The sequence below is a fragment of the Schistocerca nitens genome, chromosome 3 (genome assembly GCF_023898315.1).
Source record: "Schistocerca nitens isolate TAMUIC-IGC-003100 chromosome 3, iqSchNite1.1, whole genome shotgun sequence".
Lineage (NCBI taxonomy): Eukaryota > Metazoa > Arthropoda > Insecta > Orthoptera > Acrididae > Schistocerca > Schistocerca nitens.
The window spans coordinates 771,122,710-771,145,593 of record NC_064616.1 but is presented as its reverse complement, the minus strand read 5'-3'; the positions used below and the strand labels follow the sequence as shown (position 1 = coordinate 771,145,593).

General features: G+C 34.8%; 1 protein-coding gene across 4 annotated transcripts in view; it reads left to right on the top strand.

Moving 5' to 3' along the window:
• Positions 1-22,884, top strand: part of LOC126248772 (homeobox protein extradenticle) — a 393,886-nt gene that overhangs the window by 314,902 nt on the left and 56,100 nt on the right. The window contains exon 9 of one of the 4 annotated variants that reach the window (XM_049950137.1): positions 19,550-22,078. The exons of the other annotated variants lie outside the window; for them this stretch is intronic. Coding sequence (XP_049806094.1) covers positions 19,550-19,561 — 12 coding nt within the window. The 3' untranslated portion in view covers positions 19,562-22,078. Of the gene's footprint in view, positions 1-19,549; positions 22,079-22,884 lie in introns of those variants that run through there. 4 annotated transcript variants of the gene reach the window in all.

Sequence of the window (22,884 nt, the reverse complement as noted above, 5' to 3'; positions counted from 1 at the left end):
TTTTTCCATGCAAACTCTGATTTCTCATATTTATTATACTGATCATTTCTCCCTACGTAGGTGTGCATCAGCAGAACATTTTTGTGTTTGGAGGAGAAAGTTGGTGATTCAAATTTCATGAAAAGATATCACTACAATGAAAAATGCCTTTATTACTCACATATCACAACTGTGACACACACACTCACTCCCCTTTTTCGCAATAGTACAAAATGAGCTGCTCTTCTTTGAACTTTTTCGATGTCCTTATAAATGAATTTGGTTAATGCACACTCTGTAAATATAAAAAAGTTACTTTGTTAATGTCTAAGAGTCTCCATCATCCACATGACACAGTCTGTATAAATGGAATCATCATTCAGAAATACTGTATGTGAGTGTCAGTCTGACGCATTTTGTGTTATACTATGTTTTGAGACTTTATGATCTTTGCTTTCACTGCACTTTTTGTATTGTGATTCACTTCTTTCATTTGTCTTGCAAGCCGACTATGCTTTCATCAGTAATCTTGCAGCTACTATTATATTCAGTCCCTGCCTTCTGTTGGTCTGTCTTGGAACCTTGTGGGACATAGTGGGTGAAGTTACTTCAATATTTTTTCTCCTGCCCTCCTGGTACTAGCCAACCAAATTCTCTCCAAAACCATTTGCAGGGAGCTAGCTTCAGAAGTCCACATCCCCTCTCCCCTTAGAAAATAAAGAAACACTTGTAGTTGCTGAAAGGATAATAAATTTTTTTGTGCAAAATTATCATCTTTCCGTTGAGTGATATTTCTTTAAGCCTTACTTGTTTATATTGTGAAGAGAGCTTGTTGCTAGGTAATGCCAAATATCTCCTTTTTACATTTTTCTATGCTGCAAAGGGAGTTTATCTTCATATGGAATGTTGTTAGTAGGTAGTTGTAAAGAAGTTACATTGGGAATGAATAAACTTACAATATGGAGGCAAGTGGTAAGATGTCTAACACAGTGAAATTTACATACGTTCATTTTTTGTATATTTAATCAACACCCAATTAGTAGGTAGCCAAATCAACAACTCCTGTAGTTGTATTTAGCTTTGTTGATGTCATTTCATTCACATGTTCATTTCATGGTTGACATGATAATAGATTTGAATAACAAACAAGCACTTTGCAGAACTTTTGTTGGTTGTAATTTCCAGTACAAAAAGAGCACATACGTGAATCACTATGATAAGCTCTCAACAGTGTCACCATACCACCATTAAAAATGAAAATACAGTGCAATCTTAAGTGACACACTTTCTGCCAGACCAATCACTACCTGCCACTGTCCATCAATGCTGGGACTCTCTACCCACCTTCATCTGAGACATTGTCTTTTGTAATGGAGGCTTGTAACATTACTGTTGCAGCATCACCCAAACACTGTGTTGTAATGGCAGTGTCTTGTAGTTCAAATTGTTTTCACACAAAACATGTTTTTAATGTATTGATTGACCTGGCTTGAGGTGGATATAGAAAGACTTAAAAATCACTATAAAACTGCCATAATAAAAATTAAGCATTACATTGTTCATATGTGTATCAAATGATTGCATTTTACTAGGCAGGGAGGGGGGTTACAAATCTGATATCAGATTTTCTCAAGGCAAACTATATTTATTGAATGTTATCATTGCATTTATTATCAATGCTTATTTAAATAATGTTAATAAAAAGATCATGCTTTACTTGAGACTTCCTATATGTATTGAGGTATTTTGACCCATTGCTTTTGAGATACTTCAATTACTTCAAAAGCCTTAAAAAAAGTGCCAGAAAATTATTTGAGTAGCACTCTTGTAGCAGTCTTGGTGTAATTAATTTGTGGAAGCTAGCCCAATGATACCTACTATGTCACTACAAGAAAGAGGTGGTTCTGACTTTCAGGCACAGTTTCTATAAAGGAAATTGATAGTAAAAACTTGAATCACGCAATGAGAGCTTTTAGAGTAAATATAACTGAAATGATTGGTGTGAAATGAGACTGATAAATTCAAACAATTTTATGGTATAACTGAAAGCATCTGTTATGTTACATCAGAGTCAACATTTACTATATGAAAATTTTGTTTATGATGAACAAAGGGCAATTGATTGGATGTAGGTTGAGTGCTTGCAGTCAATCTTAGATTGACAAAAAAAGCTGAGAATTCAACACAATTACATTAAAATACTTACAGTTAACTTGACTTAGGATGCATATTTATATTTTGGCAATTTAGTTCAATATAGTCTTCTGCTCATGAGCAAATACAAGCTAGACACTTTGTTTGCAAAACAGATTAGTCCTCTCTTTCAGTATGCTTATGAAAAGGGTCAGGCCTTCCATGAGGTCCTTACCTCCTTCTTGCAGATCATTTATAATAAAGTTGTATGGGAAAAGTAATTTTCATGTTTCGTTGCATAGTGTATGAAGCAGTTCACAAATTAAAACATTTGACTTACAATGGCAGCTGCTTTGAGAAGATGGAAAATTTTCTGACAGTTGAAGATCTATTGGATAACACTAAAAATTACTTGTTGAAAGTGTTTCAAAGTGAATTTCATAATTAACAGTGACTTAATAGAGAATGAATATCCGTGGTTCTTTCTACATTAATTACTTGCTTCTAGTGTTATTAAGGTGACAAAAAGTTCCAGTAAACATTATGCATGCACAAATGTGTTTATGGTGAACAAATGAGCAAATATGGATGTTTTTATGGCATTTATCTTTAGTCTGACAATGTTTGAATAGTACTTCAGTGCAGCTCTTTAATGTTTACATAGTTCAGAGGTTTTAGTGAAGTTTTGTACAAATTGTGCAAACTTACTACAAAGGAAACTCTCTTTTGCACTTGCTGTCTTTTCCAACAACAAGGATCCCATAACTGGAGTGAGATTCAGCTGTGGTCTCCATCAAAATTTTGTAAGTCTTTAGATTGATGAATTGGTACTGTTGCAAAGTCTGTCCTGGTAGATCATATACTGAAATTTGTTTTCTCATCCCTAGTTCTTATATTGCTACTTTCCATGAAAGCAATCTCATTTCTGTCTTTACTTTTTTTAGAATAGTTTCATTTAGGCTGTTGTCAGTTGTCAGCAGCTCCTCCTTTTTGTTCTTAAGGATTACCTTTCACTATTTTGCAGTTATTACCATTTTTCAGCAACTAAATCAACTTGGTCACTATTGAAATTGTTTTCATTGTTGGTTTCATTTGCTTAAAAAGCAATAGTGTCTTTGTAGAGCAAGACTGTGTGCACTCAGTCTTAAAATCAAGGGACGTTTAATAGGAAGCTGCTGGTAAATGCTGAGATTGGTAATATGTTGTTAAGTTATCATATAGGTAGCAATAAATAATTTTATTTGAATTGATTAGCGACTCCATCGAGTGTTGTGTGCATCACGACCATATATGTTATATTAAAAGGAAGGTCAGCGTTGGCCGTAATATTGATGTTTTATTGATAGCAGAATCGGTTTTCGATCACATAGTGATCATCTTCGGTGCTGTACACATTAAACTCGAACACTGGTATCAAGTTATCAATAACGAAAACTAAGAAGCGATCACAAAAACTCAATATTGTGATTGCTTCTCAGTTTTGGTTATTGATAACTTGATACTAGTGTCTGAGTTTAATGTGTACAGCGCTGAAGATGATCACTATGTGATTGAAAACCAATTCTGCTATCAATAAAACATCAATATTATGACCAATGCTGACCTTCCTTTTAATATGTTATTTGAAGCTTCAGGTGCATGAAATAACTAACATTAGTATTGAAAGATTATGTCAGACAAATTATAAATTATGTATAAAAGTGCCATCTATTTAAGAGAAGGAAAAGTGGCTTTTTAACTGAGGTTTGCAGAACATCAAAACTATTTAAAAGCAGTATTATACAGAACACTAAATATGTCTGTCTGAAGTCATGCAGTTCATCCCTAATTCTGGATTGAATGGTGCAAATGATTTGTCTTCAAACACTTCACTGATATATCAAATAGTGCTATTGTGTTTAGGAGCCTAACATAAGATTCAGCATGAAAGAAGTAATTGTAGTATTATTTTCAATTCAGAATCTTATAAATATTAATAGTTTCAGGAGTTTCATTACTTTTAAATATACATTTGTGGGGTCAGTTTATTATTTTGTTGCACCATAGTGTTGTCATACCATTTGCTTGTCAGAAGTTAAGATATAGATCATGGAGAGTTGGAACACCCTATACTGACAATGTAAATTTTGTTACTGGCTTCCTTGTATTTCATAAACTACTGTAGCAATAATCATGCAACTCTCATGGAACATTACATATTATGTTGTTAGTGTACTGCTCTGAAGTAATTGCATTTCAGCCAGTGATTTGGGGAATACAATTTTTTAGCTATATGGTTATAATTTTGCATAATTTTTTATACATTGTGTATAATTATAATTGTCATTATACTTAACATCATGCTTTTATTTTACTATGTTAAAATGAACAGTCAAGATCACATTAATAATTTGACTGGTTTCGGCTCATATACGAGCCATCTTCAGAATTTCTTGGCCCCCTATGGCAGGTGCTGACAGCCTCTCAGATTTCTCGAGAAATCCAAGGGTCTGTCATCACCAGCCATAGGAGGCCAAGAAACTCTGAAGATGGCTTGTATATAAGCCGAAACCAGTCAATTAAGAAATATTAATGCAATCCCCACAGACTGTGTTGTCAAAATTTATGAGCTTTTATTTTAGTTCAATAGATGCAACTCCCTCAAAATTTTAATATTCTAATCCAAGTGCCTCCTGAGATTTAGAGAATAATGTAAATGAAAATGTAAATTTTCAGAAACAGCTTCCAAGATCTGAAAAACTTATTTAATGTATGTGTTATTTCTTACTTTTGCTCACTCAGAAGCACCCTGCACCATACTGTGTATCATCTTCTTGAGGACTCCTTAGTGACAAATTCTGCTGCATACTGTGCTTTATTGACAAGAACCTTGTACATTCATTGAAGTTCTCTGATGCAGTTTGCTCCAGGAATAATTCTCATATGCCAAAGCTCTTTCAGCGTACCCATGTTGCCATTATTAAAAGTGGTAACAATATCACAGGTCCCCCTCCTTCCTCCCATTTTGGTGCCTTCCTTCCAACAAAAGTATTTTCTGGTACAAAAGTACATACGAGATTGTTAAGACTCATTTGGGGCCTAATTCTGCTTGTACAGACACTTCTTCAACCAGTCAGGATGTGCCAGGTCTCTGTAAATGGACTTTGACTCCCATGACTGTCTGTATGAAGAGTTTGAGTATTGGATGTTGTGATACATGAACTACGAATCAAGTCTGGGAGGGTAGAGTTGAATATTGGTCCCTCATCTGTTGTCACTTCATGGAAGAAACTGGTCCATACAGCCTGCCTCATTCTGAACAAATTTTCAGTGTCACTTCTAATGGCCATCCCATTGTATTGATGTAATTCACCAATAATTTTGTCTGCCAGCCTACCACTTACGGTTTCACAATGAGGAGGTTTTTGGTTTCACAGATTTAGTTTCAAATTCTTCAACCTGGTGTTCTTCTGGATGTGATCCACACACTTAAGTTTTATGACAATCTTACCTCTGTAAGGCTGAGCAGCAGCAGCAGCAGCAGCTGCTGCTGCTGCTGCTGCTGCTGCTGCTACACTGTTGTATGCTTTTGAATCTGCCTAAGAGCTTAGAGTAACAAACACCCATTTCATTCATGGGTCAACCAAAAATTTCAACAGTGCAGAGGTCTCAATTCTACCACTTGTTCTGCCAAGTTTCTATCATGGATATGGTCTTTTTGGTTCACTGATTTAGATTGATAAAATGTTTTGTCAGAATCTGAAAGTTGATTACCTTTCCAGTATCCACACTGGTCACTGTAGCATCAGCATTCTTAGAACGTTATACTTACAAATAGGGTTTATATTATGACGTTCTACTATATTGTTTTCAACAATGCTACCAATAAAAAGAAAATAATTTTGTCTTTGTAATACTGCAATGCACAATGCTCTATATAAAAAGTTACTTACTTTATTTGATATTGACAGATATCCAAAAATGTTCCCCCCCCCCCCCCCCCCTCTCTGTTCTAACTCTCCTTAATACAGGCTTCGAGGGAAGGCAGAGAATTTGACTTCTAACACAGTTGGCTTTCTTTGTCATTGTGGTATGTTAAATGTAGTGTTGAGGTTCCTTTCAACAAACAAATTTTGTGAATGCTCACTATGCTGCCAATTGCTGTCTTCATTACAAATTTGTGAAAGTGAATAAATGTTGGAAACAGGGCGACACAAGTAATTTCTGTCAAAGATAGATCATGAGTTTCTTTGTAGATGAAGTTATGAATGGTCAGTGCATTGAATGGAGTTAGTAGTATCCAAGTTTCCAGATATCTTCATGGCTATCATGATACAGGCTTTCTGTGGTTTACATTAATTTCTTAATGTGTTTGCTATGCTTCTTTTGAAAAGAATACGTAAATGATTGTCCTATTAGGGTTTGCATTCTGTTCACAATGATTCATCATCATAACTGAGGACATTACTTGCAAATCTTCTTTTTTCCTTAGTTTATTTTTGGATAAATGTTCTGAAGATGAGAGGGAAAAAACCCTGGTGAATGACAGATATTTTGTTTAAACAAGGATTGATCATAGTTTTCTTCTAGAATCAACATTTTTCACATATAATAATGATTGTTTCAGTTCTTAACTTAATTGGACCAAGCTAGTCTCTCTTTCTCTTTTTCACCAGGCCTGTTGAGCTGTGGCAGGCCATCTGGCAGCTATGCTATCGCCAACACAGCTCTTAGCTTCATCAAAATGTGCAAACCCTCCTTCTTGTCTTTGAAGGTGGCTTTGATAAGAGAATATGATATTCTTAAACAATTGCTCTAAGAGTAATGGAGATGCAATGTTAAGAGTATAAATGAAGATGAATGTTTCCCTGATGACTTTAAGATGATTTGGAAAAGAGGATTGCTAATAAAAATGGTTATCAACAAAATGTTCTCAGGACAGACAAGGTCAGAAAAGAAGAAATCAGGAGTTTCATTATTGTTTGATGTGCAGCATATATCATGTCACAGTAGGACATTATGCAGAGAACTGGAAAACTGTATGCTGCTTGATACTCTATTTTAGTATAGAAGCTTATTTCAGTTTTATTTCCTTCATAAGTATGTGTCCTGACGTTGTAGATGGACATGTCAACTTTGAATAAACCACTGTTGCTGTCTATAGTTGTTAGTTGTAATATTATTTTCAGCAATGTTTTAAAGTTGTTCAATAGCTTGCTGTTGCCCTTATTGTAATGTGTTTTTCACTATCTGACAGTTGTAGAAATAAAACTTTGACAGCTGTCAACCAACAACTACAGGCAGCAATAATGGTTTACTCAAAGTTGACATATGTCCATCTACAGCATCAGGATATGTGTTGATGAAGGCGATAAAGCTGAAATAAGCTTATGTAGTGAGATAGAATATCAAGCAGTATATTGTTTTCCAGTTCTCTGTGTAAGAAATCAGAGGTTCTGGAACATAATTAAATCACAAAAGAACAAGAGACAGGAACAGAAATGCATTAAAATGGAGGCTTTAATAGGTGGAGCACAAGCTGCAGAGGTATGGAAGATGTTTATGGATGTGAAGAAACCACACAATAATAAAAAAACAGTTGGTCACTTAGCAATTTAATTCCTCTAATGAGATTGAGGGAACATCACACAAATATTCTAACTGAAGACAGACCACACAGTATTAAAAAGGAAGAAGATTAGATTGAAGAAACTGATTCACTTTGAACAATAACTGCATGCTAATCCCTGTTGTCTATTAAGACTATCCCATCGTTATGGAGTAGACTGTACATTGTTTATTAAGACTATTTTCCATTCTTATTGCACACACTTAGTGAAGAAACAACTTGCCCAGCCGGTAGTCCCCACATAAAATGAATTTCCTTTCTTTGTATGTTTGCAATAGTCATTGAGATTTTTACTGTCTCAGAATTAGCTCACACTACAATGTATCAAGAAATAAATGACATTTATTGTGATTTGAAAAAAAAAAAAAAAAATTGAATTTTAAACCAAAGTAGTCATGCTGTGGTTTAAACTGTGTCCTCTCTTGTAAAATCTGTGTGTCATCTTCTTTCATAACAGACACATAAAAAGCCTAATTGTTAGTTATGACATAGACTGCTTTTTGATAAACGTTATGCTCTGAAAATTTATTTCACTCAGTGTTATTTTTATTTTCTAAAAACATTACTTAAAATTTGAATATAACAATATTTTTGTTAAAGGAGAGATTAGAAATCCAAATTGTTGTGTAGAGTAATGAATTATTCTTGTCTTTTTGAAATTAATTACAAACAGCTACACTAGATATGATTGTTTATTATGATCAATTTTGAATATCTGATAACTTCATTGCCAGGTGCATACCATGAGTATCAAATTGCTGCACACCTACAAATTGTATACCGGCACAATTATGGAACACTACCATGTACAGGTTCACTATAACTGACAACATCAACCAAAATGCCCAATCAAACACAAATGAATAGTAAAATACAAAATATACATGTATATATTTGTAGCTCTAGCTTAAAAAAAGTTCAGAGTTGCATGATAGTACAGAGTCTGTGTTAAACTGTAAGTCCTTGTAGAACTGGCTTGTTAAGTAACTTCAAATGTCAGAGAAAGGGAAACACATACCACCTTCGATGGCCCTATGCCTAATAAAGCACTGCATTATTCAAACCGACCTTCAAGTTAATGAATGTTTCACCCTTTTAGTGTTAACTACCACAGTAGCAAATTTAACCATCACAAATATTTGCTTTTATAGTAGTTGGTACTATACTTTCAGTTAAACTGCATATTGTTTGTGACATGTCTCATTTAACATGTCAATTATTGTAATAGTTAAATATGATTCTCACCAAAAACTGTTATATAGAATTGCTCCATATTCTTAACTACTTTGAATAGAAATACTGTTAAAATGTGAGCAGTTGCAATAAACAAAAGGATAACTTAATCCCTGCAATGTGTGCAGTAAAACCTTGTACAGAAATCTGTAAGAAAATAAAAGTGGAAAAAGTGCAAATCATGTAAAAAGCTCTTGCTATTGAAATGTCTGATTTCAAACAGAGTACAAGCTCTGTTGACAGTTCATGAAACTAAATACATGATGTAAGCAGGGTGGAGATGGCAGAGAGAGAGAGAGAGAGAGAGAGAGAGAGAGAGAGAGAGAGAGAGAGAGAGGGAGAGAGAGAGATGGGGATACAAGGTACATGAAAACAACCACCAATGTTAATGTTGCCATATGATGGAAAGATTACAGATGATTGCGTCTTGTGTCATCACTACATGAAATACATTGTACAGCGGCTTGACTATGTAACAAGGACATTGCCACATACAATGCTAATCACACGAGCACCTCTCCTTATCCAACAGACTAAATTCTGGCAATGAAAATATCTCTCATCAACTGGATTTTAAACCAGCTACCTCTAGGTTGATTGTAATTACAGCAACACATATTAATAACCTTAGCTGTGGAAGCTCGTAATTTAGCCAGTTACATTTCATCTTAGGTCTGTCCTAAAGACATAAACGTAGAAAATCTGTAGACATTCAGTTCATATGCTAAGTAGACAGTCTTCTAATAGCACATAAATTTCTTGCCTATAGTTAGAACCAAATTAGGTGAAGATAAAATAAGATGATCGCATAATAATATCATAAGGTCATTTCTACAACTGTTATACAAATGGCCTCAGAGGCATTGAAGCAGACTAGTTCACATAAAGGCTTATAAAGAACATGGTGAAGTGAAAACATATCTGCCTGAAAACTGCAGTATCACTGGAAAAAGAGCTCCAAGATGATTTGAGCATTGGTTCTGCTTGAGTTTAAGGAAAGAAGCTAATAATTACTGTAAAGTACAAAATGTTCATTGTTTTGTTGCTTTTGACACAGTGTAGGCAATTTGTCTATTTCATTGAAGAAGTAAGTAGTGCCTACACACACAGACTTCACTTACAAATCTCTTGGTCTGTTATTTTGGTGAAAAATGATTGGTATCCAAATGAAGATTGAGAAAATGCTGAACATTTTACCAGAGGAGAGTTGTTTTTTGACGAACAATGGCTGAATTGTTGAATATATCAAGGGTCCACACACAATGAATGTTCAGCATGTTTTAAAAGTGGGTGCTGTGACTTGAAGATCTTAGGATAATAGCACAAACAGTATGTTGCTTTTGTGGACAAGGTTTTCTCACACAGATTTCCTCTCTAAGCAAGTGTAACTATGGGATACCTAAAAGGACTTTTCCATTATAATGTGACAGAAAAAACTGTGTCATCGAAGGCCACTTGTGCAAGATGCTGAAAACTACGGCCTGTGTCCACTCACACCCCATAAATGTGGTAATTGACCTGCAGAAATGATGATATTACTGCTTATCCAATGGGGAAGCATGAGTTAAAAGTATTGAACCTTCATGGCTTGCCAGAAGGGTCAGCCATTAATTCAGAGGCTTCAGAGGCATGTGTGAAGACTCTGAACCAACTGCAGCACCATTTCTGATTTGTTCCATCTGACAGGACTCAAAAAGAGATCTTGCTCCGAACTGACAATGCATGCCCAAATACAAGTCTCAGAACCCAGTAATAAACCACTAAACCAGACAGAAAGTGAGAACCTTATCCAACCTATAGCCCTCTGGTTCCCTCTGACTTCCATCTGTTTGGGCCACTGAAGAATTCTCTATGTGGGAGACACTTTGGAGGTGATGACAATATAATTCATGCACTGAAAACTTGATTGAACACTGAAAAAGAACTTTTACGAATAGAGAATACATGCTCTTAGACAACGATTGTTTAAGGCCATAGAGTGTCATGGAGACTATGTAAAAGAATAGAAATGTTGATTGATATTGTCACCAAATACTAACTCTTAAGAATAAATGCATTCTGTGAACAAATTGTGGTGCATATTTATCAAATGACCCTAGTATGTTGCATACAAGTATGCACAGAAAGAACATTGAATAATTGTCTGCAAAAATGGTGTTGTCTGATTGTCTAGATTATATTCTTACTGGTGATCAGGTTGTGAATACCTAAGTCTTTTTTTGAAGATAACTGTGATTTTTGGAAGTGTGTCTGATGGAGCTGTTGTAGTAGGACAATAAAATAGGATCTCTTGCAGTAATAAATTTGTTTATGGTCTAAATTGACAGAAGTAGGCTACCTTGCAATTGTATGTGGATGTATATAAGCAAAGTTATTAGATTTATTTCAGTTTATTTTAACAAGAAATTCAAAGCAACATAAAATTTTATTGATATTTACTTGGAGTTAAGGGGTAAGTGACAATCTGAAATTGCTCTAAGAATTAAACAAAGTATGAACTACATATAACTGTAGCCCCTTACTTTAATATATGGCATAAATTGTGACTGTGCATAGTGGCAGTAGTTGTGAGAAAAGGAAAACTTTGGGAAAAGTTTGTGCAGCACATAATACTGATGCAAGGAATTCTAGTTATTCATTGGTAAAGAAGTACGTTTCGGTGTTCTGTTTGCTATACCAGTAGCTGTGAGTGCACATTAAAATTTGGAAGGTTATATGACTGATCTGTTGCATTCATATGTGCATTCATAGTGAAATGTTTCATTATTGTTTTAAATGTCAGGAATACATTTTTACTGAAACTGACTGTACTTACATTCAGCAAGGAAAGTTCTGGCAGAATGTAAATAGTTTAAGAGTGAAGGATAACACTCATTGAATAGCAGAATTGCAGTGTCTGTCATAGAGGCTCCGGATGGGAAGGGGGTGCGTGTGGTGGTGGGGTGTGGTAGGTGGGTGGAGTGCAGTTGACAAACATTATTTCTAACATGCATGATGAATTTTAAATGAGAGGGACTCTACATTTTCTATTGTTCTGTCACTGAATGGAGAAAGTCCCTTCTTTTTGTCTAGATGGGAATACTACTGTAGTACAAAAGATGGCGATCTAACAATAGAATTTGTGTATGGCAAAAAAAAAAAAAAAAAAAAAAAAAACACTGACTTTTATAATGGAATCGAATAGGCCTAGAAAAACTGATTTTTATCAATAAAACAAATCAAAACCTAAGTAATCATAAAGTAACATTCAGAAAAAAAATTGGCTGAAAGAGGTACAGTGTGATTGAAATAGACCCAATAAGACAAAACAGATACATGTTGTACTCAGTTACAATTACTTTAGTTGTTGCGTAATCTTCTCCCTCAAACTGTTACAGTGTGAACATTATGAAATAATTTATTCAAGAATGACACTCAGAAGTGGATAACAGTGATGTCTCAAAATATATCATCAGAATTATGTAGACAACTTACATAATATCAGAGCTGTAAGACTTTGACAGTAGGCCTCCTAAGGTGCATGTTTAGTTTATTTTGTTGTTAGTGCTGTGTTAAACAGTTCATCTGGTTATGATGCAGAAGGAAGAGAATGAAGCATAAGAGGTCAATGGTCTAGTTAGCTGTATATCCTGCATCTGGTTTTGTCACTTATATCTTATTTTGTGAGGTGAATTTCATCCAAGACATCCTTGGTGTTTAGAAATTAACTTTTGTTGTGGTTGCTTTTCCCATTGAGCTTATGGAAGTGCTTGAAGAACTTCTAGTGAGCCTGGCATCACTTAGTTATGAGATACAACCAAAATAACAACCTGAACACCTTCCCCTACCCCTCTCCCTCCCAGCCTGACTACACACACACACACACACACACACACACACACACACACACACACACACACATATTCTCAGTTCTTTCAGTCATTAATACAAGACATGATAAAGGCATCCAAGGTGACACATTGTCTTCTCTAACATTTGTGAAAATTACAATATCAAGAATGAATGTTCCAAATGAATCCAACAGACATAACATCATGTGGGGGGGCTGAACTATTAAAGTCACAGATCATGTACAGTTCTGTAATCTTAATGTTTGTGTACTGTCCACCTGCAATATACAGTTTATTTCAGTCTCAAGTATCCTTATGGATACAGCAGTTTTTGCGAATGTTACTGGAGTAACATTACCTCTTAGTTTTAATTGATGTCATTTTACTGTTGTACATGTAATTCATTAGGTGGAGTAGAAGCTTCTTTATCCTGCCTCTCTCATGGTTATCACCTTTACTGTGCCTGTTAGAAAATGTGATTTCACTGGTATAGCTAAATTTCAGTTTTATTTGTCATTGGTCCTCTTATTGTTCTTTGATGCTGGCTAAGAAATTTCTTCTCAAACAGTATATCCTGTCCTATCTTTCTTGCTGTTAACTTGTGCAGCTGCTAGTTGAGAGACCTGTAATACTGCCTGAGTTCATCAGAGAGAGCTGAGTAATTGATACTGATGTTCCCTTTGTATAGCCTATCCCAGCTGATCATAAATGCTTTGTTTGATTAATGCTGTTTTGGAGATCTCTAAAAGATTTTTAGTTTGAAGCAGACAAAATTGTTTAGTTTCTTAATATTTAATCTGCATCATCTACTCACATAAATTAAATAGTGGAAAACATTTTCAGCATGACAAATTCAGAGACATTCATTAACACATTTATGTTAAGTTTTCACATATCAGCATAGAAATTTGTTGCATAAAATAAGGCAAAAATGGAAAGCAGAATACAGTTCTTCGGGCATGCACTGACAAATGTTCCATCTTGTACACTGAATAGTGTGAAAGTTTAATTAAGATGTGAAACAAAGAAAGTGTTTCATATATACTTTTCTTTTGCCAAAGTGTCAACCTTAAAGCAAAGTAAAGTAAAGCAATTACACAACATATGACCACCACTCTGATGGTCATCATAGGTGCCATTCTCCTGTGGTATGCTCAGCACTTACTTCCACTTTGCTACAAAGCTGTTCACGAGTTCAGTGGGTACACCTGTTATACAAATCCCATCTTTTGTCCTGTGAACATTGACCTGTTGAACAAGTTGTAAAATTACTTGTGTGGATAGCATTTGACAAAAGATGAGTTGGTATGAACTTCTGTCATCCAATGTCTTCATGATCAAGAAATTGGAAAATAAACAGAAAGTTGCACAATTGATTACTATGCCTGGGCTGTTATCTTACAGTTATGTGTTGTATCTGCAGTGCATAGTATGTCTTGGCCAATAAAAACTTCTTGTTCTAGAACGATTTAAGTGTAACCCTTTTTCTCAATTGTCATGCCATCTTTGTGTACAGTTACATACTGCATGATGTGCTAGTGCCACATACCAGCATAATGTCTTGCCTTTTCTGTGCATCCACAGAGTACACAGTTATAAATTCTCAAATACAGCAGATACTGTGTACAAACATAATGAATAATATCTCAGGAATACCCTGATTTGTCTATAAACAAATGTTTCTTGCCATATGATTTCTATTAAAAATGATAGATTCAAATCATTTTGTCATATACATTCTATAGTTGAGGGGGAGTAGAGAGAAGTCTGTGGCGATCTGCAGAGTACACACTGTTTGCAAAAAAGCAGGAACCTGAATCAGATAGTCCTGGTCTGGTACAAAGGGTTATTGTCTGCATTTGATCACTGCAGCATTTACTAAATAAAAGAGTAGATGAGTTCTGTCTAACATCTGTTCCATGATAGCAAGAGTCATTCAATTGATCATTGACCTTAACAAAGGAAAATCATTTTAAGTAAATCACACTGTGAAAAATACCTTATTTACCTGAATTCATTGGCTGAGTGAGAATGAAAAGAAACACATTCATACCCAGATTTTTAATGGAACCTGACTTGTAATCATTTGTGATATACTGAAAAGTTGTAGATACATCCCAAATTTAAAGGTGAAATCTGTGCCTCTCAACCTGTGAATGGGCTTCTGGCCCGGCTGCACATAGAGTGCAGCCATGTGTATGCTGCAGTGCTGGGAGGGAGAGGATGGTGAGCCCCCATCATTCTGGCTGCCTTTTACCCCTGGGAGAGATTCCCAGTATTCAATGTAGTAGCAGGCAGAGTGGACCTGGGCCAATGCAGAGGGACTAGAACCAGAAAAATTCTGTGCTCCTAATTGTGCTAGAAGCTGGGACCTCCAGATAAATAGCAGAACAGTATAAAGAATAGGAAATAAAGACTAATAATCTGTCCTCTAGACTACCATGCCCACATTCAAAATTTATAAACACCATTAAAAATTTGCTGCAATTGAAAATCCAGTATAGAATAAAATACGTGAAAGAGAACAGACCGCTACTTCTGAAATGAGGAGGTAACACACACACACACACACACACACACACACACACACACACACACACTGCTGCTGTATTGAGCATACTGGGGTGAGTGGTGATCTTGGATGGGGTGTGAGGCAGGGAAATAAAAGTTGTGTGACGTGAGAAGATGGAGGAATGAGACAGATGGACACTGAGAATAAGTTTTAAGGTGGTACCTGTAGCTGTGTGTAGGGCAGGTTAGAGGATAGATATTCTGGGAGCTATAGAGATTAGAGATATTGACAGATAGTTCATTTGTTCAAGGAAGTGTGGTAAGACTGTGTTACAGGCCAAATGATAATTTTATTATACAAGAAAGTGATTAACATTAACAACTTCAGTCATTTTATCACCATAATAGGTTACTAAATTTTGATATTTAGATACAGCATTCACATTAAGCAACTTTTGGTTTAATTATATTTTCTGTTATTTTCATAGATAAGCAGAAATAAATTTATTTAATGGAGATCTCAGACATTTTGTCGTATTTCCAGTCAAAGTTTGTCTGTGTGTGTGTTTAACCTTTCCATTGGCTGTTGCATTATTTGATAATGATATGGGAAAGGCAAATGTAGGTGGACATAAGCTTTCAGTACATGTAAGTAGATACACTGTGCAGAGAGTAGTAGTTGCCATATGTGTTAAAAATTTATTATAGTGTGAAAAATTTAGAAACTAAAAAATTTTTTTAGAGCACCACATAGAGGCATGTGCGTGAGAGCTTAAACTAAATAAAGATAGTTTTAGAATTATAGCTGTGTATAGGTCCCCATTAGGAAATTTTCAGCTATTTTTGAAAAACTTGTGTTCTTTGTTGTGCTGTATGTCAGACCGAGGGAAGCAAGTTATTGTTTCAATGTAGATTTTTGGACAGAGTCTGATAGAAAGCTTGCCCTTGAAGTATTACTTGGTTCTTTCAATTCGACATCAGTTATTGATTTCCCTAATCTGGTGGTACAGGAAAGCAGCACAGTGATACATAATGTTCCTATAAGACAAGAAAAATTCAATCAAATAAAAACTTTTCCTGTTAAGAATGGTCTGTCTGAACATGAATCACAGCTAGTTAAGGCATATGATATAGCTCCACACAGTAATGCAAAATAGTCCTCCAAAATAGTGCTTTCAGTCAATGATTTAACAACTGCAAATTTTAGGGAAAGCTTGTAACAGTTAGACTGGGGAAAGTCCAGACGTATGTGCATTATGTCTGAGATTAGCACCTCTGATTATAAAATTAAAACAATATGGAATGTCGTTAAAAGGGAAACAAGGCAAACTGAAAGCACAAGAAGACTGTATTTCCATCAAACTCAATCAAAACTTTTGTTAACAAAAAGTCAGAAGTAGAAAACATTATTAATAATCATTTTTAAGTGTTTTAGAAGAAATATGATCCAGCTATTTATTGAAAAATTCAAGGCAATATATGGATGAGGCAATACCTATGCAGTTTGATAAAACAGAAATTCAGCCAACCTCTCGTATTGAAATTAGGAAAATAATAAATTCACTCAACAGTAAAAGCTTGCATTGAACTGATGGCATTTCCCAAGGAGTACTAAAAGCTTGTTCCCAACAGATAAGTAGGATTCCCAGCCACATATGTAATAGCTCACTGAAAGAGAGCATTTTTCCAGATAGACTAAAAAATGCTATTATTAAAACATTGCATACAAAGGGGGATAGGAGTGATGCTAACAACTACCATCCAGTCTCACTTCCAACAGCTTTATCCAAAATTCTTGAAAAGTAATGTATTAAAGATTAGCTTCACATATTTGTAAAAATTAAGAACTAACAAAATGCCAGTTTGGTTTTCAGAAAGGATTTTTAGTAGAAAATGCTCTATATGCTTTCACTGATCAAATGTTAAATGCTCTGAATAAATGAACATCACCCACTAGGATTTTTTGTGAACTTTCAAAGGCTTTTGACTGTGTGAATTGTGAAATTCTTCTAGATATGCTTAAATATACGTGGTATGAATGGGACAGTGCACAAATGGCTTAATTCATGTTTAACTGGAAGAATGCAAACGGTTGAAATTAACAGCACAGATAGTCTGCAAAAAACACTGGAGTCCTGCAACTGGGAAGATATCAAGAATGGTGTGCCACAGAGTTCAATCATGGGTCCCTTATTATTCTTAATATATATTTATGACTTGCCAATGTATGTTCATGAAGATGCAAAGCTAGTTCTTTTTGTTGATGATACAAGTATAGTAATCACATCCAACAAACAAGAATCAGCTGAGGAAATTGTAAAAAATGTCTTTCAGAAAATTGTTAAGTAGTTCTCTTCAAATGGATTCTCACTAAATTTTGAGAAAACACAGTACATACAATTTTGTACAGTAAATGGCATAACACCATTGATAAATATAGACTTTGAACATAAGCCTATTACTATGGCAGAATATTCAAAACATCTGGGGTGTGTGTGTATTGATGAGAAATTCAATTGGAAGGAACAGATTGATGATCTGCTAGAATGGTTAGTTTCAGCTACTTAAGCTATTAGGGTTATTGCAAATTTTGGTGATAAAAATATCAGTAATGTAACCTACTATACCTATTTTCATTTGCTGCTTTCATATGGCATCATATTTTGGGGTAATTCATCATTAAGAGAAAAAGTATTCATTGCACAAAAGTGTGTAATCAGGATAATAGCTGGAGCCTACCGAAGATCACCTTGCAGACATTTGTTGAAGGATATTCACAGTAGCTTCACAATACATAAATTTACTTATGAAATTTGTTATTAATAACCCATTCTACTTCAAAAATAATTGTGAAGGGCATAGCTACAACACTAGAAGAAACAATGGTCTTCACCATTCAGGGTTAAATCTGACTTTGGCACAAAAAGGGGTGAATTATGTTGCCACAAAAATCTTTGGTTATTTGCCAAATAACATTAAAAGTCTGACAGATATCCAACCAACATTTAAAAATAAATTTAAAGAATTTCTGAATGCCAACTGAAAAAAAATTATACTGGGTAAAGAAAACTTATGTTAAACTGACACATCCCACATCATTACGAAATGTTGTATTCATGATCTGTAGAAGAAGTATTAATGTAATGTAATGTACTTGAAGGAGTGACATTATCCAGTGCTAAAATGCTGGATTTACTTTGTGATAAATGGAGTTAGTACTGTATGGCGAAAAGTCTGGAGCAAATTTGCTAGATTACTCAAGTTAGTTGCCACAGTAAGCTTAGACTTCATCTTTCCCAACATTTGAGAAAATAATAGAGAGATGTCTCCCATCTCTGTTATTTCATTTCCTAAACAGACACATTTCACAACATTTCAAGAGTGATATTTATAGTAGAACTTTGACCATCTTTTAAGCATGTGCACTCTGTTTCTATAAACATTTAAATCTGGTGGTAAATTATATTGTTTGATATGTGGCAGCAGTTAAGGGCCAACCTTTTTGTGTGAGAGCTTTAGCTTTTTGTAGCAAAGAAATTATTTAAGCATCACTGTAAATTCATCTCTGTATACCATCATAAATGTGTATTCCTGCATTACTAATTAATGGTCATTGTAATATTTCACCTATAGTTATTATGTGGACTTCAAACTCTGTAGTTGTTGCATGGTTACTGTTAGTTGTTCCTGTGAATTAACTGCCTGTTTGTGATGTTGGGTGGTGATGGTGTTTGGTGGTGTTGCTCTATATTGTGATTTCTTGATTTCAGTTTACCCTTTGCGCTCATTTGTTCGCAGTTACCAGTCATCTGAATACTAATATCTCTATTTGGTTTTCTACATGCTTTTACCAGTTACACATGCTAGTTCACTGTAGTGCACATAATATTCACTACGTTAAGACATGAGGAGTATTGTGCTGTTCTGCTTTCTTTGATTTTAATACCGTAAGACCACATTTCTAAATCAGAATTTTCCAATAATTTGTATAAAAACACCATTCACATGAGCATTGTAAAATTCTCTCATACTGGATATGATCACATAAGATCCCAGTGGGACTGGTAACACTCAGCAAATATTCATGAGTGATGCAAAAAATTTCCAAACTGATGTTTGAGAGAGTTTACTAAACAGATGTTAGCGCAAAGGGTCAGTGGCTTGTTTGAAAAGAACATGAAAATTCTTTTAAGATTTAATCTTTTGTGACTATACATCCAAAACTTTGACTGAGAATTCATTTGGTTTGGTATAGGTACACCAATGAACTGTCGAGAACAAGATGGAAAGCACACCCACCACAACAGCCACAACCACCCAGGCCTTCGCTGGATTTGTGTAGGCGTGTGTGCGTGCGTGTGTTGGTTCTAATGCTAATTCTCGATCAGTGTTTTCTTAAGAAAATATAGTGAAGTGTTTTAAGAACAAAATTTCTTAGTCTAATTTTCTTCGTTCCCTGTTTTTGTGTGTGAGGCTCATGTGAATATTCATTGTAGGACAAGATATTATTGACACATACAATCTCAGTGAGATATGGATGTTAAGAAGAAGAACAGCACATACTCATAAAACATTTAAGTACCGTTTCTGCATAGGCAAGGTTCAATTTTATCCCAGAGTAAAGACCTCAAGAGTATGTACAGTACTGGAAATATGGGATGAATTGTTTTATTCATGAGAATTTTACTGGAAAAGAAACTTGCTGTTTAGAAGCCGGTGTTGAGATCGGACGTGTGTTCTACTATGCGCCTTAGTTTTGTGGAGCATAGAACTGAGAAGTTATTGAGATCCACCACACAGCAATAAATCAGTATACGAATAAGATAATAAATATCAAATAATGTAGCAGAAAATTTATTTTTATAGCATTTTCTTCAACTTTGTGAAAATGTTTTTGAGTAAAAAAAGAACTGTAATTTTGAATTTTGGAGTGGCGTGCGATTGAAGGCATAGCTATCAAGGAAGAGCTAAGCTGAGCGGTCATCAAGAGTGCCTCACAATACGTCCTCAGTAGTCACACAAGTATGTTAAGCTCAGAGTCATTGTTTGTCTTCTTCACTGATAGTTGTTCATATGCTTGTTGCTTTTGTCATGTTTTTGCTGTTGAACATACTGAGGAGAACAGAAAAATTGTGTATTAAGTTGCATATCTTCATTCACACTGATGCATACTGTGAAGAGTCTTTCTGTAGACTGTGTTCCTTACTGATACCATTACATCAATGTAGGATCGTTGCTGTTTGTGTGAGTCAGCATTGATGCGGCTCTTATCTTCCAGTTGTCATACATTGTTATTGGTGGACATTCTTCTTTTTATATATAAATTAGACAGTAGTTCAGAGTTATACACATTTACTACATTTTCATTTTGGAAATAATTTCATACCATACCAGCCCACATGAAAAATTAATGGCAGCACTTCAAGTACTTCCATTTTATAGTATAGGTTGGATAATACTTTTTACGGTGACATGTTTACTGTGAGAAAACTGAGTTACTGCTAACATAAGAATTTGGCTACTTTTGCTGTCTTGCTATGTGAAATAATATTATTGACAGAAGAGTGTGGAATTAAACCAATAATGTTTGTCTTCCACTCAGCATACAGTTAATTGCAGATTCCCTGTCGTGCAGTGTTTGGTGTTAATAAATATGTAACCAAACAGATCATAACAATCACCAATTTCTATCAAGTTTCCAAATTTCTGTGCACTGGAAATCAGTTCTTGTGATTACTCATTTGCTAAATAGCTTTGCTCAGTAATATTTAAAATGAATGGTTGATTGAAGACATGAATACAGTATAAGGAAATTTACTGACTATTGTTTTTAAAACATTATGTGAAAGTCTGTTTGGCAGCTATCTTCCTTAATACTTTTGTAGGTCATGAACAACTAAAATCATACATATTCAGAAATAAAAAATAAATCGTTATATTGTTTTTAGATTGAAAATGGTTTTGCTTCACAATGCTGACTCACATTGGCATTGAGATTTTTATGATGGTTGTTACAAATTATTTCTGTTGTTTCTCAGTGTGTTTGCAAATAGCAGGCTGTTATGTTTTAGCTTTTTGTTAGAATTTTAGAGAGAGAGAGAGAGAGAGAGAGAGAGAGAGAGAGAGAGAGAGAGTATTCATTAGTTCATTAAATAGTTGTTTATGCATGTATTATATCTGTTTCAGTGTAGTGTTATACAGAGCTTTATGTGTCATTATGAAGTTTGATTGTATGTTTGCTATTCTTGCATTTTTGTTGTACATAAAACACTGCAATTTTAAGTCATTGAGATGTGATAGTGGCAACTTAGCTAAGCCTGCTGTAGTAATTATGGCTACAAGGCATGAAGGTACAGAAATAAAGATTATCATCTAGTACTAAAAGAGGGCTCTGTAAGTTTATCTTAGATTAAATACTTAATTATTCTTTCCTTAGTAGAATATACAAATAAAATAGCTGTAAATATTATCAAGTAGATTTTTTTTTGTTTAGACCATACCATTCAAAGTTTCAGCCTCATTCTATTTAGTGTCCTCTTTTTGTGGCTTCACTGCAAAATAAATCAGTTACATGAATTTCCAGAAGCTAATTGTTTTACTGTTCAATGACAGAATGGTTTTGAAAATTTTTAAAAACTGTGTTAAGGGTTTTTAACCACTGAGAACAAAGAAGTTTTTCTCGATTTATGCAAGATTCATGCAAGACTAGACAGTATGTTGATTCAGGTACAAAGAAAGAAGTTATTAAATTTGTTAATTACATATCTGCCTGAATCTTCACAGCACCCCCCCTCCCACCTGCACCCTCCCCCACCACCCCCACCTGCACGCCCACCCCCACCACCACCACCTGCACCCCCCCACCCCCACCACCCGCACCCCCACCCCCACACAAGAAATTAATCTTTTATAATGTAGAGTTTGTCCTGATAGAAATTAATAACTGGAGGCAATCCGACAATATGTAAAAGAGGGATGTGATTTTTAATTTTTTCATGAACTGAATAGTTTATTACTAATTTATAGGTGTCAATTCAGCTTTATTTGCATGGACGTTGTTCAGTGCATATCAGTTGCTATTTATATATTCAGTTTTTTTCTTCTGCCATTGATTTATGACATGCATTTTAAAAGAAACTGCTGCTACATTTCAGTTTTGTTGTGTGTAATCAGCATTAATAATCTGCATCTTTCTTTATGTTGTTCTCTGTAAGTAATTATAAATAAGCAAGTAAATGAAACAAAATTGTAAATTTTGTGTTCATTGTATAAGTTTAATGTATGGGAGGCAAAATATATGCTAGTAATAGAATTAACTGAACAGTTTTGAAATGTTTAAGATGTGCAGTAGTAGATTGAATTTCCATCTTGTTTCTTGTCAGTTTAGATGATGTACAGGTAAAATAGCTGTTTCATAACTGGGATTGATTAGAGTTTTATACTTTTCATCTTGATTAATATTTCCCAGGATCTATACTTATTCAAAGTCATGCAACACAACTCTTGAGAGACCTGTGACTTACGTGTGTTAGTCTCACTATCAGCAAAACAACAGATCCTAGTAATAAATTAATCTTTTCTTTATACAAA